Source organism: Pelobates fuscus, chromosome 13, assembly GCF_036172605.1.
Source record: "Pelobates fuscus isolate aPelFus1 chromosome 13, aPelFus1.pri, whole genome shotgun sequence".
Classification (NCBI taxonomy): Eukaryota; Metazoa; Chordata; class Amphibia; order Anura; family Pelobatidae; genus Pelobates; species Pelobates fuscus.
The window spans coordinates 25,171,778-25,188,917 of NC_086329.1; the positions used below are offsets into that span (position 1 = coordinate 25,171,778).

The 17,140-nt window shown below is 40.7% G+C and overlaps 1 protein-coding gene across 1 annotated transcript in view; it reads left to right on the top strand.

The window, feature by feature from the left end:
• Positions 1–4,427: 4,427 nt before the first annotated feature.
• Positions 4,428–17,140, top strand: part of RALGAPA1 (Ral GTPase activating protein catalytic subunit alpha 1) — a 131,305-nt gene continuing 118,592 nt past the window's right edge. Inside the window, exon 1 of the mRNA XM_063439456.1 lies at positions 4,428–4,737. Coding sequence (XP_063295526.1) covers positions 4,632–4,737 — 106 coding nt within the window. The 5' untranslated portion in view covers positions 4,428–4,631. The remainder of the gene's footprint in view (positions 4,738–17,140) is intronic.

A 17,140-nucleotide genomic window follows, 5' to 3' on the forward strand; every position in this document is an offset into this window, starting at 1 on the left:
GCCTAGTCCCGCCCCCGCCAGCCTCCTCCCCGGGCCGCTGATTGGATGGAGCGCCCAGCATCGGCATTCCTGATTGGCCCGAGAGGGGTTTATTGTGCTCGACGTAGGCTGCAGCTTGGTAGGCGCGGGGCCTTTCGGGGGAGGTAGTTCTTTTACTAAGACGGACGTGCCCGAGAGCATTGGGGACCGGACTACAGCTCCCGTCAGGCATTGCTACGCAGCGTGCTTGTCGGGTGGTTGATAAACAGAGAGGACGCCAGTCTCTACCAATCGAGTACATGCAATGTATCTTGGCAATGGCAATGTGCATTATATGGTGCTCTTTCCTAGGGAGACTTTAAAATACTAAAAAAATACAACTTAATTTTAAAAAAATTACTCTAAAAAAATTCTAACAAGGCAAAATAATAAAAATATAAAATACATTGAGTTCTGGCTCTGGGAAATATTTATATAAAAATAAATAAATCCTTTTCCTGCAGCTCATTGCACTCTGGGTATTATGTGGTTATGGAGAAGGGTCTGTTAATTTGATATAAAAGTCATTTAGACTAATATGGACACATATTGTAGTGGTGTGAGTGAGGTTGTGGGCAGGGGCAGAGCTCTGAGAATAATTAGGTAAACTAATATTACTAAAATGTAATATATAACAAGAACAATGTATCTTATTTAAACAGACTGATTTCAAAACATATTTATTGTAGTTTAACCCCCAAGCTTAATTTGTTTGTTTTGCACTTAAAGGACCACTCTAGGCACCCAGACCACTTCAGCTTAATGAAGTGGTCTGGGTGCCAGGTCCATCTAGGGTTAACTAATTGTTTTATAAACATGGCAGTTTCAGAGAAACTGCTATGTTTATCAATTAGTTAAGCCTTCCCCTATTTCCTCTAGTGGCTGTCTCACTGACAGCCGCTAGAGGCGCTTGCGTGATTCTCACTGTGAAAATCACAGTGAGAGCACGCAAGCGTCCATAGGAAAGCATTATGAATGCTTTCCTATGTGACCGGCTGAATGCGCGCGCAGCTCTTGCCGCGCGTGCGCATTCAGCCGACGGGGAGGAACGGAGGCGGAGAGGAGGAGGAGGAGAGCTCCCCGCCCAGCGCTGGAAAAAGGTAAGTTTTACCCCTTTTCCCCTTTCCAGAGCCGGGCGGGAGGGGGTCCCTGAGGGTGGGGGCACCCTCAGGGCACTCTAGTGCCAGGAAAATGAGTATGCTTTCCTGGCACTACAGTGGTCCTTTAAAGGGACACTATAGTCACTAGAACCACTACAGCTTAATGTTGTGGTTCTGATGTTTTTTTATCTGTCCCTGCAGGCTTTTCAATGTAAACAATGTCACTCAGAGATGCTTCCTAGACCAGAGCTGCACGTTGTGCAGCACCGGCATTCAGCATCTCCACGCTCTGCATGGAGACGCTCAACGTTCCCCATAGAGGTGCATTGATTCATTGCATCTCTATGAAAAGATGCTGATTGGAGCAGCGTTTTGCCATGTATGCTAAGTAGCCTCCCATTGCTTTCCTATGGAAAAGCATTGGATATTAAGAGATCACTAAGACGGATGATCTCAGCCATGGAGGCGGGCCAGTCTCAGCAAGACCAGCGTGTCATAGGAGAAAATGTAAGTAAAATCACCTTTTTACTGAGATTGGGAGGGGGGTGGGTGGCAGCCACTTCAGGACTATAGTGTCAGGAATACATGTTTATATTAAGGACCAAAGCAATTTTTGCTATGTCTGTTAAAAAGCAATTTCCATTTTTCTCATTGATATACTGTTTTTTAAAGGACAAAAAGGGCTTTAATTTCATGTGATGTACATATATAAATACTCATTTGTTATAAAAACACACAAAAATGCAACAAAAATGAAAAAACTACTTTTTTTTTTACAGTATTGGCAATAAGGCAATAATGTATGCATAATTATTACAGTTTAAGACAAGTAATTCAAAATAAATTAATTTATGTGTCCTGATTTACAGAGTACATATTAAGTCTAGGATTTCAGTTTATTTTTTTAGTAATTACAGGTCACAAATTACAATGTGGAGCGATTTTAGAAGTCGGTATGTTTGTCTTGTAAGTTTAAAAGACATCACAGAAAACAAAATTGCCACACAAAAGTTTGTGATAATTTTTTATTTTTTACATACTCATTACATATTAACTGCCTATTAATGAAATCTGATATGTGCCACTGTGATCAAACAACCTAAATTATGCTCGGCAAACTCTTCTGAACAAATCAATACCCCCAATGTACGCCTTTGGCACTACTTTGCGAAGTTACAGTACCATGTAGGAGACATGACTAGTTCAGTTATTACAATAATAATTTTAATCAATGAACTTGATGGGCCCATTCTTCATTTTGGGACATTTAGCAGTTTCACTATTCAAATCACCTCATAAATACATACCATTTCTGAAAGTAAGCACTACAGAGAATGTCAAATTGTATATTTTCAGTCTTATTATACAGCCATTTTTGCACCAATTTCTTTAAAAGTTTGTAGTATTATTTTAGCTTTTTTTTTTTACATGCATATTGCAATTTAGCGGATTATTTGTTTTCAACTTGATATGTGCTACTGTAATAAAAATAACTCAATTGTGCTCAGCTATAACCCACTCCATATCCTCTTGTCAAGTTTTTGTGAAAATACAGAGCTGAATTTATAATTAATGGCCTAGCTAACAGCGGGAAGTACCAGGTATCTATTGATGGGTCTTTATCCTTAGAAACATAACTTGGTTCGGAGTCCAATGAAAATGTACAATTGGATTTAGCAAATCTTTCCTCCCTAATACTTGTGAAGACGGAAGTTGGGGTTCCTTGAGAAGATGGTGTAGCTGAGACACCTGTATTAGGGATGTTTTACAAAGATCTGATGTAGGATTATAATTCTCAGTCAATCCATCTGGAATTCCTGCGAGAAATATATATACCTCCACAAAAGAATGCAAGGCCGGCCACCCATTGCTCTGATCAGCTCCACAAAAGACGGTATATGCATAGGGTGCTTTTAGAGCAACACTCCAAGCACCATAACCATTACAGCCCACTGTAGTGGTTATGGTCCCAGGAGTGCCCTCAGCAGACTTTAATATGGATCAAAGTTAGCAATGTTTTAGCTCAGCTATTGAATGGGTTGAATCTGTTAATGTAGTGAACAGAACTGAGAGCCTACACCTCCAGTTCCTAGAAGACTCAATGCAGTGCATGTGCCTGGTGGGACCCAGGTAAATGTGAAACCATGCTAACATTAAATGAAAGATTACACTTGGACTGTGTTACCGTGCTTGGAGTATTTCTGTAAAGCGCTGTGCATATAAAAATGAGCTTGTAACAAGTTTGCTGTGGACAATTCTCTGGTGTTCCCAAATGTGGAACACCAGGGAACAATGCTAAGAAGTTGGGACGGCTGTCTGGAGAGTTGTTAGCTGAAGCCCCAGGTCTTTTTGTCACCTAGCACCGCCCTTTACGGGTATCCAAATTCAGGACTGTCTCGTCGAACTCAGGACATTTAGGACGTTTGCCGTAGCAAAATGAAATTCGGATTGGCAAAACATAGGCTAAAATGACTGCGACTATATCTAAGTTGGATAGTTTTTCCACATCACTTATTTTGTCCCCAAGGTTCAGTTTAAAGTGGATGTGTCCCATTTAAGTATTTTATAAAGATACAATCTTTATGAAGTGGTAATTAAGACTGCTGTGGAGTTTCAGTGAAATTCCAACGCAGTCCACAGGTATCATAAGACAAAGTAGGGACCATTTTGTCCCGTGGTAAAGCCTGAGGTTGACAAAAGCAGGAGCAGCTCTGTCAACATCTGGCCAATCTCAGTATCCGCCACAACTGGCAGCTGTGGGATTCAAGCGTTGTCTATGGGGGTTGCCGCGGTATTCTCCATAGACCTCAGTGTTGTATTCTCGCCCATGCGCGAGTGTACATCGCCGACGTGGCTCCTGGCAGCTGAAGCACCAGGAGCCAAAAAGAACCTTCATCGCGAAGATGGCGGCAGCCGTGAGGGAAGTAAAACTCACCTCCCTCGTACTGTACCCCCGCCAGATTCCTTCGTTTTGGGCTGGGGCTTAGCAAAATAAGCAAAGCCTCTAAAAATTTACAGAACTATGACTAAAAAAACAAAAAAGAACGCAAGTAAAGTGTGAATCGCTAAAAGTTCAGCAAGAATTTCAGCGCAAAAAACTGAAAACTTAAAATATAGGTGACTTTTTTTGCCCTCCTAAATATAATTTGGCTATTTTGGCCTAGAATGTGAAATTCACTAAATTCCTGACAATGCCCACTTTATTGAATAGCCCATGCACAGTCTTAATAGGGACAGAGCGCAGAACTGGCTAGAGGTGAGCGGTGAATCGCTCGGCGATCGATTGCTTTGTGATCCCGGAGACAGAGGGGGGCGGCCATGTTGGATGTGTCGGTGTAACCTGCTGCTGTCAGAGCGGGGTAGACCCGCGTCCCTCCCATCGTTACTGAGGGAGAGGGCAGCCCGTGTCCTCCCTTCCAGGGAGCTGCACCCACCTTGCCTGGCGGAGAGCCTCTGTCCCCCTCCAGGGTGGGAGGAGGGGGGAGGTGAGGGCTCCCCCATCTCGGAGCCGGGATGTTCTCTAAAAAAACTCACGGGGATGTGAAGAAATCCACCCAGAAAGTGCTAGACCCCAAGAAGGACGTACTGACCCGCCTGAAACACCTGAGGATCGTGATCGGTGAGACTGGTGGGGGGAGGAGGACATAGCATTGGGGGGAGTGGTGGGAGACATGCACATATGGGGGACTGCAATTAGTGAGGGACCACTGGGGAGGGGAGTGATGCACCCCAGGTCATTTATTGACTAAATCTGGGGGACTACATTTAGTGAGGACCACTGGGGAGGGGAATGATGCACCAAAGGTAATTTATTGACAAAACCAGGGTATGATATGAGTATCTGGGGGGACTGCAATATATGAGGGACCACTGGGGAGGGGGTGGGAATGATGTAACATGGTGTGGGGAGTATTCACTAACACAGGAGTCAGGTTTGGGGGTTCTGCAATAGTTGAGGGACTGTTAGAAGGGGGGGGGGGGATGCATCATTGAGGACAATTTGCTAATGCAGCATTTAAGATGCACATTTTGGGGACTTTAATAGATGAGGGAACACTGGGGAGGGCTGGGAGTGATGTAACATGTTATTGGGTGGGTGATATTCACTTACTCTAGATTCAGGTTTGGGGGGATGCAATAGATGAGGGGACAGATTCAGGTTTGGGGGGGATGCATCGATGAAGGAACACTGGGTAATGGATGAGATTGATGTAACATGGTGTGTAGGGGGGTATTTACTGACACAGGATTTACTATGCATCTTATGTGTGTTTGGGGGGGGGGGACTACAGTAATTGAGGGACTGTTAGAAAGAGGAGTGGAGTTATGTTTCATAGGGGACTATTTACTAACAGGTTATGTGGTGCACGATTGGGGGACAGGCAACAGATCAGAGACCATTGGGTAGTGGAGTGATGTATTTTAGGGCGATATTCACTGAAGCAGGTTTTCATAACTTTACTGTTATCTGCCCCCCACTCTTTCGGATTTTAACTGTTTGAGAAACGTTTAATCGTTAACTCAATCAGACGTTCTAAAACGGTTAAAGTCAATCAGTTGTTCTCATATCATTAAACGTTCAGTTTTGTAATATTCCTATAACCTATTTCATTAATGAATTTCCTTGATGTATAGACAACAAATGTCACAGCTACTGGATATTAGATGTCATCTTCTCAATAACAGAGCCTGTAGCAGTGTTTTTTGTATAAACTTTCCGATTTTATTTGGATATTATCTGTCAGCTGACAACCAGAGAGACAGCGCAGCAACTTCAGTGAAAAAGAACGACACACAGGAAAATAAACAGTCAAAAGCAAAGTCAAGCGAGAACGACAGTTGAGACAGTTAGTACTCTGGCACATGCACATGCCCTGCTCATGCAAGCACACCTGCCAGAGAACACAAGTCTATATCTTTCTTTGAAGCTATGCTTAACATAATAATAAAATAACCGTAAGGATTAACAATACAACCACGACAATAAGTGGAGTCGGAGTTGTCATATATCTCCCCTTAAACTAAGGGGTAGATTGGGGTGGTCTTAACAAGACCCAAAAATTCTGTCAGAATGTATAACATTTCCCACAGTCCTCTTGTAACGACACAAACTAAAGTTTGCATGAGACTTCCTCAGTAGACATTGCCGCTAAAACTCATGTAAGACCAACTCAGTAGACACTGTCCTAAAATTTGTGTGCCCCTCTCAGTAGACACTGTCCTAAAATTTCATTTGGTCAGGAGGAAACACTCAGTGCCCCTTTGTCCTCATCAAATCTTTGGAAGGTGGTATATGTGACATTAAGATTAATGCCTTTGCTTGACTCAGCCTCACATTTTTTATGTAGGGTCCAATTCGTCTTGGACTTGTCGCATAACCTCAATTATAATTACATCAGAGACAGGCTTAGACAGACCAGTCTCTCCTGCATTCTCTGCTGAAAAGGGGTCTGTGCTCCCTCCTGGGAGGTTTCTGAATTCTCTGCCGAGTCCCCAGATCTGCCAGTGTCCCCATTCATGGTATGCTGCAGTGCGACAAGCTCTAATTTGTGTTGTTGACCCAGGTCAGAACCTCGGGCTGTGTTTAATTTAAGCAATACCGGCACAGTTAGCTACTCATAAATTGCTTCCATCGATGGCTTTGGCTGCATCTTCTTCGTCCGATACTCCTTGTGGAGGTAAATCCCACTCCTAACACCAATTATCTGTCTGTAACTATTGTTGATTAAATCAAGGAATATCATAATTGAAATGTATTATAGGAACACTACTGAACCATGTTAACGATATGAGAACAACTGATTGACTAAAACACTTAAAATCCATTGAGTGGAGGGCAGATAACAGGAAAGATCCCAAGATTTCTTATGCTAATCTGGGGGACTTCCGCTTTAGATGAGGAACCATTGTGAGATAGCGATGAGGCATATGAGTTATTCTCTAACACTGCATTTGCTATGCACAGTTGGGGGACTGCTATGGATAAGTGGGTGAGTTAGTGGTGTAATTAATGCATCATAAAGGTTTACTCACAAAACATTTTGAATTTCAGAATACTGACACAAGAATTGCAACTTTTAGCACAAAACAACCCAGGATATATATATATATATATTTTTTTTTTTTTTTTTTTTTTTAGCATTTTTCGAGTTTGGCAATTTTTTTTCACTAAAAGTTGCCTTTGTCTGTTCTCCACAATTAAATATTTACATTCTTAAATGTATAACTGCTTGTGGTTTGTAATTAACCATACATATTTATTAACTAATGTTTGGAAAATGAACAGTTGTTTGTGATTTAAACCACCCAGACCTATATTAAAGGAACACTATAGGATCAGGAACACAAACATGTATTCCTGACCCTATAGTGTTAAAACCACCATTTAGTCCCCCTGGTCTCCCCTTGCCCTCCTAAATATAGTAAAATCCGACTTTTATTCACATCTGCTGCTGCTGGCTATGCCCCTGATCTGCCTGCTTGGCTGACATAATCAGACGTGATTCTCTGAGCCAAACACAATACTTTCCCATAGAATTGGCTGAGACTGTAAAGGAGGCAGATCAAGGAAAGAGCCAGCACAAGCCAAACACAGCTCTGGCCAATCAGCATCTCCTCATAGAGATGAATTGAATCAGTGCATCTCTTTGAGGAAAGGTTAGTGTCTCCATGCATAGGGTGGAGATCCTGAATGGCAGTGTACTTCTAGTAGCAACCTGAGGAGTGGCCACTGGAGGTACCTCTAGGCTGTAATGTAAACATTGCACTTTCTCTGGGAAAAAAAAACAATGTTTACTGCACAAAGACTGAAAGGACTGATTATACTCACCAGTACAAATACAATAATTATTATTATTATTATTATTATTATTATTGGTATTTATATAGCGCCAGCTTATTCTGCAGCGCTTTACAATAAGATGGGGAATTACCAAATGAGACAATAACTAAATGTAGCAGGAACAATAGGTAGTTGAGGACCCTGCTCAAACGAGCGTACAGTCTAGAAGAGGTCGGAATTAAAAACACAATAGGAAGGGTATTGAGAGAGACAGCAAATAGACATGGTGGGAAAGTGGCAGAACTGGAGGTGAGAGTGGAGTGCGGCCCTATAGGAGAGAGCGAGAAGAAGGTTTGAGAGATAGAAGTTACTCTTGGAGGCCATAAGCATTCCTGAAAATATAGGTTTTGAGGGACTTCTTAAAGGATGGAAGACTAGAGGAGAGTCTGACAGTGGTAGGCAGGCTGTTCCAAAGGAAAGGAGACGCCCGTGAGAAGTCTTGCAGGCGTGAGTTTGCAGTAAGGGTGCGAGCAGGAGACAGGAGAAGGTCACCAGTAGAGCGGAGAGACCAAAAGGGGGCATACCTATGAATCAGTGAAGAAATGTAAGAGGGGCTAGAGTTGGTTAGAGCTTTACAGCTACAATAAGCTGTAATTGTTCTGGTGACTATAGTGTGTAATTGTTCTGGTGACTATAGTGTCCCTTTAAGTCACATTTGTTTATTGTAATCTGGAATCATCCAACAATGTTTATTAACCAGTATTGCTTTACTGCAGGGGTAGGCAACCTATGGCACGTTTGCCATGCATGGCACTCAAGGTTGCTAGAGACAAACAGGCTCTGGTCTATCAGGAGTCCCAGTGAAACTTCAGATATATGCTAATACGAAAAGGTGGTGAAGAACAATCCTCAATTTATGCATTGTAGCATGTAGAGGAAGTGATCTCAGATCACTTCCTCCCAGCACTTGTGAATGTGAATCCACACTGGAGTAGAGCAAACCGCAGCTGCTGTTGCAGCTCCTGTCCTTAACCTGTACCTGGTCACCCTGGTCCCCACTGGAACCCGGGGAAGCCACCCACACTGCTAGATATACACAGAGCTGCAGAATAGCCCTCCTCTCAAACAAATAATGTGAACATCCCACACACAAACCCAAAATACAATCTTCACAAACTCAACACCACTGACAATCCACATGCAGCCTCTCACATGCAATACCCCAAACAGCCCCACACATACACACAATGTGACCTATCCATCCACACACACACAATTCCACAAGCAGCCACCATACACAGCACACATTCATAGGTTCACAATACCACAAACTACTCAGGAACATATACAATATAATAGCTCATACACGCACAAATACAATGATACAAAGCAACTGCAGTATAAATAACACAAGCCAAATACAGCAACATGCACACCTCAATTTAAAAAAAATAGGACCGTCACGCTAAGGGACATCACAATCTTATTTCGGCACAGTGCTGCTAAAAAGTTGCCTACCCCTGCTCTACTGGATTGAAGTGTGGATTCTTCCCCTCCCTGTATTTACACTAAACAAATCAAACGCTTTCGTTAAATGTAGTTTGTTTTCAAGGTTTGCTTGTAAGTGCTTACAAGTTCAATAGCCCATTACGATGGTATATATGTCATGAAAGTTTTAGTGAATTTTTACATTTCACAAATTGGTCAATTTTAGTACAGTCTGGAAAAGATTAAAATTCAATACTGGCCGAGGGAAGAATGCATTTTACTGTGAATAAGCATAATGTAAAATCTAAGCAGGGCAAATATTGCTATTGCAGTTTGGGCTATCAGACCTTGTGTATTGTTTTCTTATGTGCTAACAGACAAATTTTAAACATTCCCTTTCATAATTGGTTTATTAGTGGTTCTTCTGTAGTAGTCCATGGATTATCATGTAAGATTTTAAAAACTGTGAGAGTTGAGATATATATATATATATATATATATATATATATATATATATATATATATATATATATATATATATAATATAATTATTTTTTTTCCTTTAAATAAACTGCTAAACAGATTGAAACAATAAAATTCCAATTATCAATGGACATGTAGGGCACAGAACATCATCAGATTTCATGTGTTCGTTCGCCTCAGCCTTGTTTTTTCCCCCTGTTTAATCCATATAAAAAAGAAAGGTTGGATTGACCATGACATTTTAAACATCATGGCCACCTTCTACTCTAGGATTTTTTGTTCCTGAATTGTCTAGTCAAGTATTCTCTGAAATTGTTAGAATAAGTTTTGGCCGTTGATAGTTCCTGGTGAATCCATTAACTTTTCTTCTTACCAATTATAATTGTGGCAACTTAAGTGGTGTATTGTGTAAGGATGTGATAGCCAGTTTGGTCTCCTATTTGTATTTTATTTAATTTTATTTTTCTTGTTAATTATTGCATGAGACAATGAACCATATTAATACAGCTTTGTCACACCCCCTCTCTCCCAAATAAGCATTTTGTAAAGGTAAAATATTTATGTAATGCTCATGAAAGATTGTCTACTTTGTCTAATGTAGTTTTTCTATGCTTGACAAAAAGTGGAGCTACCGCTGTCAAGCTCTCCGCTTTGGCTAGTGACGGCGTTGGGGAAAATAATTCTGTCTATGGAGGATCTTGCAGGATCCATCATTGACATCAGTTTGGTACTCTCAAGCATTGGCACTCTGTGATACTCTTGTGTATAAGATGAAGCGCTAGGATCTGAAGAGAATCTCACAGAAGAACATGACTACCGCACTTGAAGCAGAATAGTCACCATCTCTGGGGTCTTTGCAAAATACCAGAGGGTGGAAAAGCTGCTTCAATAATTTGTGGTCATTAGGGCAATTTAACTATTTAACCATTTTATTTATTTTAATTGCTATTGGTGGCATAGGAGCCTGTTGAACAAGGAGTTCTGCAACTTGTTTTTTTTCTTGCAATGGGGACAGGAAACATGGGTGTTCAGTTGTGAAAGTGCTTGCTGACCACACACTTGTATGTATAAAAATATGGCTGCAGTTTGAAAACGTTATATCTCTTATCATATACTTTACATTACTGAATTTGGTTCAACTTCAGAAGCACATAACAATTTACACAAACTTAAATTCTGATGTGTCTGTGTATATATATTGATCTTGAGAAAGATCCGAACGGGTCGAAACGTCGATCAAACTACATGTAAATACCTATTTGGAATAAACAACAATCTATTCATTGAAGACCGCAGAGTGCATCTCTTATTGTGCTTTATATACTTCCAACGTGGGATTGCACCTGGGCAAAATGTTTTTATTTGTATATCAGGAGAAAGGGTGGGTGCCAAGATATGTGTGTATATATATATATATATATATATATATATATATATGTATATATATATATATATATATATATATATATATATATATACTGTGAATGTGTGTGTGTAGACTCTGAATTTTCCCCCATAGAGATGCATTGACTGGCCAGGGCGTCCGACTCCTTGGCTGAGATCATCAGAACGAATTGACGATCTCAGCCTATCCAGTGGTTTCCTATTAGAAAGCATTGTGATTCGCTGACATCATCAATTCTGATTATGTCAGTCAAGGAGGTGGATCAGGGCGGGGCCAAACGTGAGTAGCTCCGCGTGGCGCTGAACAAAGGTGAGTAAATCACCTTTCTAACCCGAGGCAGGGGAGCAGACCACCTTAATGGTTGTTTTAGAACCATAGTGTCAGGAATACACATTTGTGTACTTGAGACTATAGTACCACTTTAAGTGAATTAATGATTAAAGCTGTTTTTTCACCGTTTCTGAGCATTTTATAAAGTTAGAATCTTCATAAAATGATCATAAATTTATTCTCAAAATGTTCAGAGACCCCAGAAGGTGACCGAGCTTTGTTTAATATACATATTTCAGGATTGATGCTGGTATTGAATTTGTGTCACCTAAAAGACCAAATAAGCTAAGTTGTGCAATGTGGTTGTTTCAGACCAGCTCACTTGTAACAGGACTAAGTCTGGGCTCTTCTTAACTGGTAAATGGTTTTTGGTAAAATATCCTTTGTTTACAGATGTAAAATACGTAATCTGCATATTATAGTACAGGCGTAGGCAACCTTTTACTAGTACTGTGCCAAAACAAGATCTTGAAGTTCCTTAGTGAGCCATTCCTATTTAAAAAAAAAACAAATATTTTTTTTTTTTGAGGTGTGTATGATGCTTGTGTTATTTATGGGCGCTGCACTTGCTTTGTATTTGTGCACATGAGTGCTGTTATATTTTATATATTCATCATGAGTTTGTCGTATTTTGCATAATGCCTATGAATGAGGACTTTGCTACGTGTGTGTGTGTGTGTTTATTATTTCTGGGGCTGCTTGTGGTATTGCATGTGATGCTGTTTGCGGGGTTGAGTGCGGTTATATGGATTGTCATTTGTGTTTTGGGGACTGTGTGTGTATTTGTGTGGGCAGTTTTTATTATTTTGCATGAGGGGAGGCTTTTACTGCAGCTCTGTGTATATCTAGCAGTGTGGTTGGCTTCCCTGGGGTCCGGGCTGGCCAGGTACAGGTAACGGGCAGGAGCTGAGATAGCTGATGTGGGCTGCTTTACTCCAGTGCTTATTCCCGTTCACTAATTCTGAAAGGAAGTCATCTGAGACTACTTCCTCGAACTGCTGCAGTGTGTAAATTGAAGATTGTCCCTCGTCACTTGCAGTCACCACTTGGGTTGCCCTAGCAGTTATCTCAAGTCCCACTGGGACTCCTGATAGGCCAGAGCCTATTTGCCTCTGGCAGCCTTGAGTGCCATGCAAAGGCATCTTGAGTGTCATGCATGGCACATGTGTCATAGATTGCTGACTCCTGTTATAGTAGATTCCCACAAATGTCTGATAATTTGAGATATAAAAATGTATGATGCCAATAGATGGATGTTAATAGGGCAGTCAATGCAATATTATTATTATGTTATTATTTATATAGCGCCATCAAATTCCGCAGCGCTTTACAATGGATGGACGAACAGACATGTAGTTGTAACCAGACAAGTTGGACACAAAGGAACAGAGGGGTTGAGGGCCCTGCTCAATGAGCTTACATGCTAGAGGGAGTGGGGTAAAATGACACAAAAAGGTAAGGATAGTATTAGACTAGTGACAGTTGCAGAAGAGGAATCAGTCAGCAGCTATTAACAGTTTAATTGATACGCTTTTATGAAGAAGTGGGTTTTGAATGATTTTTTTGAAGGAGTGGAGACTGGGGGGTTATGGTGTTCAAAGGGTAGAGTTGCTCTGGTAGGGACCCAGCCTTGCATTTGTAGATATATATGGAAAATGCAGAGGTTACACTTGACCGCAATAGAGGTCCTGGGAGAACTGCCCCTCCTTACTCCCCTTTTCTTCTTCTTCTTCAAACCACTCAAACATTTTCATTCAGAGAAGTGGGCAGCAAGGAAAGGTGAAGGATCATTAAGGGATATTCTGAAAGACTGATGGGAAAGGTAGAGGAGAACAAGGAAGAAAAACATCAGAAATGGAAAGGAGGAAAAGCATACTGTTCACATTGTCAAAAAACGGCAGACAGGTCAAGCAGAATCAAGGATGGGTTGGAACGTTGTTGCATAATCAAGAAGTGCTTGAGGTGCTAAAGGATTTGAATTAAATTTGCTTGGAGAAATGCAGGGTTAACCAAGTGGTCTATATTTGCAGTTAACATCTAAAGGGTCCTGACAAAGCACAATAATTACTGCGTCTGGAACACTCACTTCCTGTCCTTAGCCTCCAAATTCAGCCATTTTTGTATGTGTAATATGCGTTATCTTTGCTGCTGCAGCAGAGAGATGTGGATTTTGGTGCTGGGTCACACACTTTAATGCAAACTAGAGAGACCGCTTTGGAAGCCTCTTTGACCCATAACCATCACGTAGTTATGGTGCTTAGTGTCATATCGGTGCCTGGGAGCCTAACGTATAATATAACAGGAAATAAATTGCGCAGCTGTACATTAACTCATTAATATTTTTTATATTCTAAGGTAGTCTTTTTCAATTTAGTTCTTGTTGGTTGGGGCTTTGTCATGGAATAAAATCTGCAAATTATTTAATCTGTTTGTTATTAGCCAAATGGGTTGCATTTGTTATAGTTTTATGAAGAATTTAGTTGCCAAAAGCAAGTTCCAGATGAGCCAATATCTAATCAGAATTTTTCCATAATGCTTTGGAAAATGGTGGGACATGCATAGAACTCTCCAGAGCTAGAACTGTATCCAGGTAAAACAAAATATATGAAAAATTCACTTAATCTGCCAAACTATACATTTGGTACCCTGGTTCTCTAGGTCATTATATAGATGTGTTTTTACAGATTAACAGTGAATTCTGTTATCCATGACTGTGTTTACAGTGGGCTTGTTTTTGGCAGAAATATTTATAAAATCTGAGATGTGAAAATCAAGACGCAAACATTTTATTCAAGATGTTTAATTAAGACATTTTAAAATTTAAAATTTTCTTAAACATTTTGTACCAACTACTGATCTAAACCCCAATGTCTTGCATGTGTTAAGTCCTACAGTTCTTGCTTACTGTTGCTTTTGGGTTTGTGTTATTTTACTTGTAGTTTGGCTTTGATCCCGGTTTGCTCTTAAAAGTAATTAGAACACTGAGGAAATGTGCAGCTATTGCGTGTTGCCACGATCTTACATCCTCACTTAGCAATAAACAACTGTAAACATTTATAGCAGACAATGGAGCAGCCTCCCTACTGACAGGATGGAGGCAGATATTATAAACATGTTTGAAATGTCTGGTATGAGCAGAAGATGCACAGTGTGACGTTCATAGCAAAGTTTTCTTTTCAATAATAGCAGCCTAGGAGGGGCTGATGTATGCCTTGATAATCATGAATGCCAGGTCTTCCTTGCATCTAGATTCTTTGAGTATTTGATGCAGAACCCTTTAGATATGTCTGATCACAAATACTGGTGGACTCTGTGCAGAGCTTCAGATAGTACCAAGCCCTGAGCTGTCTTGACATCCATGCTAAATGAATCAGATACTTCAGATATGGGATATGAATAAAAGTGTGGTCTTTTGGAATTGGACCATGTCTACTAAATCCATTAACAAGTTACAGAGATAGGACATGGAAATCAGGCCCAGGTCTCCCTGCTCTCACAGAAAGACAAATGTGTTTGGTCAAGAGTATTCGGTTTGGTTCAAGTATAGAATGGTAATCAAACCCAACCTATTCATCGTATCATGTATGAAAAATAATGAAAACTACCATGAAGTAAGAACTTTGCATTTCTGGAATTCATACTGTGAACCTGTAGACTAAACACCACAGGAACAAGAATAAAAATACCTTTCCATTGCAGCTGTAGGAATGCTTTAGTGTGGGAGTTAACATGAAATCACTTGACTGGTTTCCTGTGCCCCATAGTAAAAGTGACTCCAACAACAAAACTTACACTGTTCACCTGGCTTCCTTCATTTGATTTTCCACTCTTGCTCTCATCGTTGAGATTCTCCTTCATCCGCTCTAAACTTGATGATATTCTATCCCGTTTTGTTTGGATTCTACTTTACCAGTCAATAGCCCCATTCTTCTCTTTCCCCAATTGGTTTCTCTCTTCTCTCTATGCCTTCCAAGATGTTCTTGTTTCTTGGAGAATAGACTCTGTAAGCCAGAGCTGGTGTCTCTGTGTTTTGAGGAAACGTTGATCCCAGTGATCGATTCTTGCCAGAGAAACTGTGTTGCCTTGGTTTCAGAATGCAAGAAAATCTTGGTGGTCTACAAAGATCTATGACGTTCCATATATGGTGGATTATGTCAATCCCATTCTCCCACTAAGCCATGACAATCCTATGCAGGTTGCAGTGCTAGCCAAATTCTATAGCATAAGATGAGGAAACAAATTTGGGGTCAAGAATTTGCCAAATTAAAAAGCCATCATTCCCAAAAACATTATCTAGAAACAAACCACATTTTGCAACGTAATAGGGCAGAATATCACAGAACTGCTAAAACTGATGTGTGTGTGTGTGTGTGTGTGTGTGTATATATATATATATATATAAAACCAGTATTATACTACAGTAGTTGCATTACGAGTATACCACCCTCAAATAATTTATTGATTTATTTATCATTTATCCATTTCTGATAGTTGTTTATAATTCTCTGAGATTTATTACTTCACATTGATTTGGTCATCATTTAACTTCCTAAAGTGAAAATTAAAGGATCACTATAGGGTCAGGAACACAAACATGTATTCCTAACCCCATAGTGTTGAACCCACCATTTAGGTGGTTTGCCCCCCCCATAGCCTCCCTATAAAAGTTTTAAACTCCCCTTATTTCCAGCGGCGCGCAGGGTTCCGCTGATGCTGGCTCCACTCTCTTTGTGACATCATCAAAATGGGCGATTTTTAAAAAAAAATTTAGCCCATAGGGAAAGCATTGGATTGGCTAAAATCGTCACGGAGGCCGCGCCAAATGCCGTTTTGGCCAATTTAGGACCTCCTCATGCATTGAATCAATTAATCTTTATGAGGAAAATTCGGCGTCTCCATGCAGAGCGTTAGGACGCTGAACGGCAGGGCTACTCACTGTGCGGCCCTGAGCCAGGAAGCCCCTCCAGTGGCCATTTTAGGAGTGGCCACTTGGAGGTATCCCTAGTAGCAATGTAAACACTGCATTTTCTCTGAAAAGGCAGTGTTTGCATGAAAATACTCACTAGAACAACTACATTAAGCTGTAGTTATTCTGATGACTATAGTGTCCCTTTAACTAGAATCTCTGCAGGAAGTCTGCAGAAGCAGCTGGCTGGAAAATGACTAAAAAAAAACCACGGTAGTTACGAAAGAACTCTTAAAGGAACACTCTGAGCACCAAAACCACCGCAGTTTTATGTAGTTCTTATGGTGCAAAGAGACTATTCCTGCAGCCTCAACAACGTAAATACTACCTTTCATTAGGCAAGCTAGGGGCACCTCTAGCTAGTGGCTGTCACTGAAACAGCCACTCCAGGCGCTTTTTGATGCGGTATGTGCAGGGACCACATTCGTTATGTTCACACTCAAAATAAAGAAAATGAATTTTCCCCATTGAGATGCATTGAGCCAAAGCATCTCTGTGAGGAATGTGTACTAGTCATCAGTGCTTCCCTATGTCGGGAGGCATTGAATTGGCTGAGATCATACGTAATG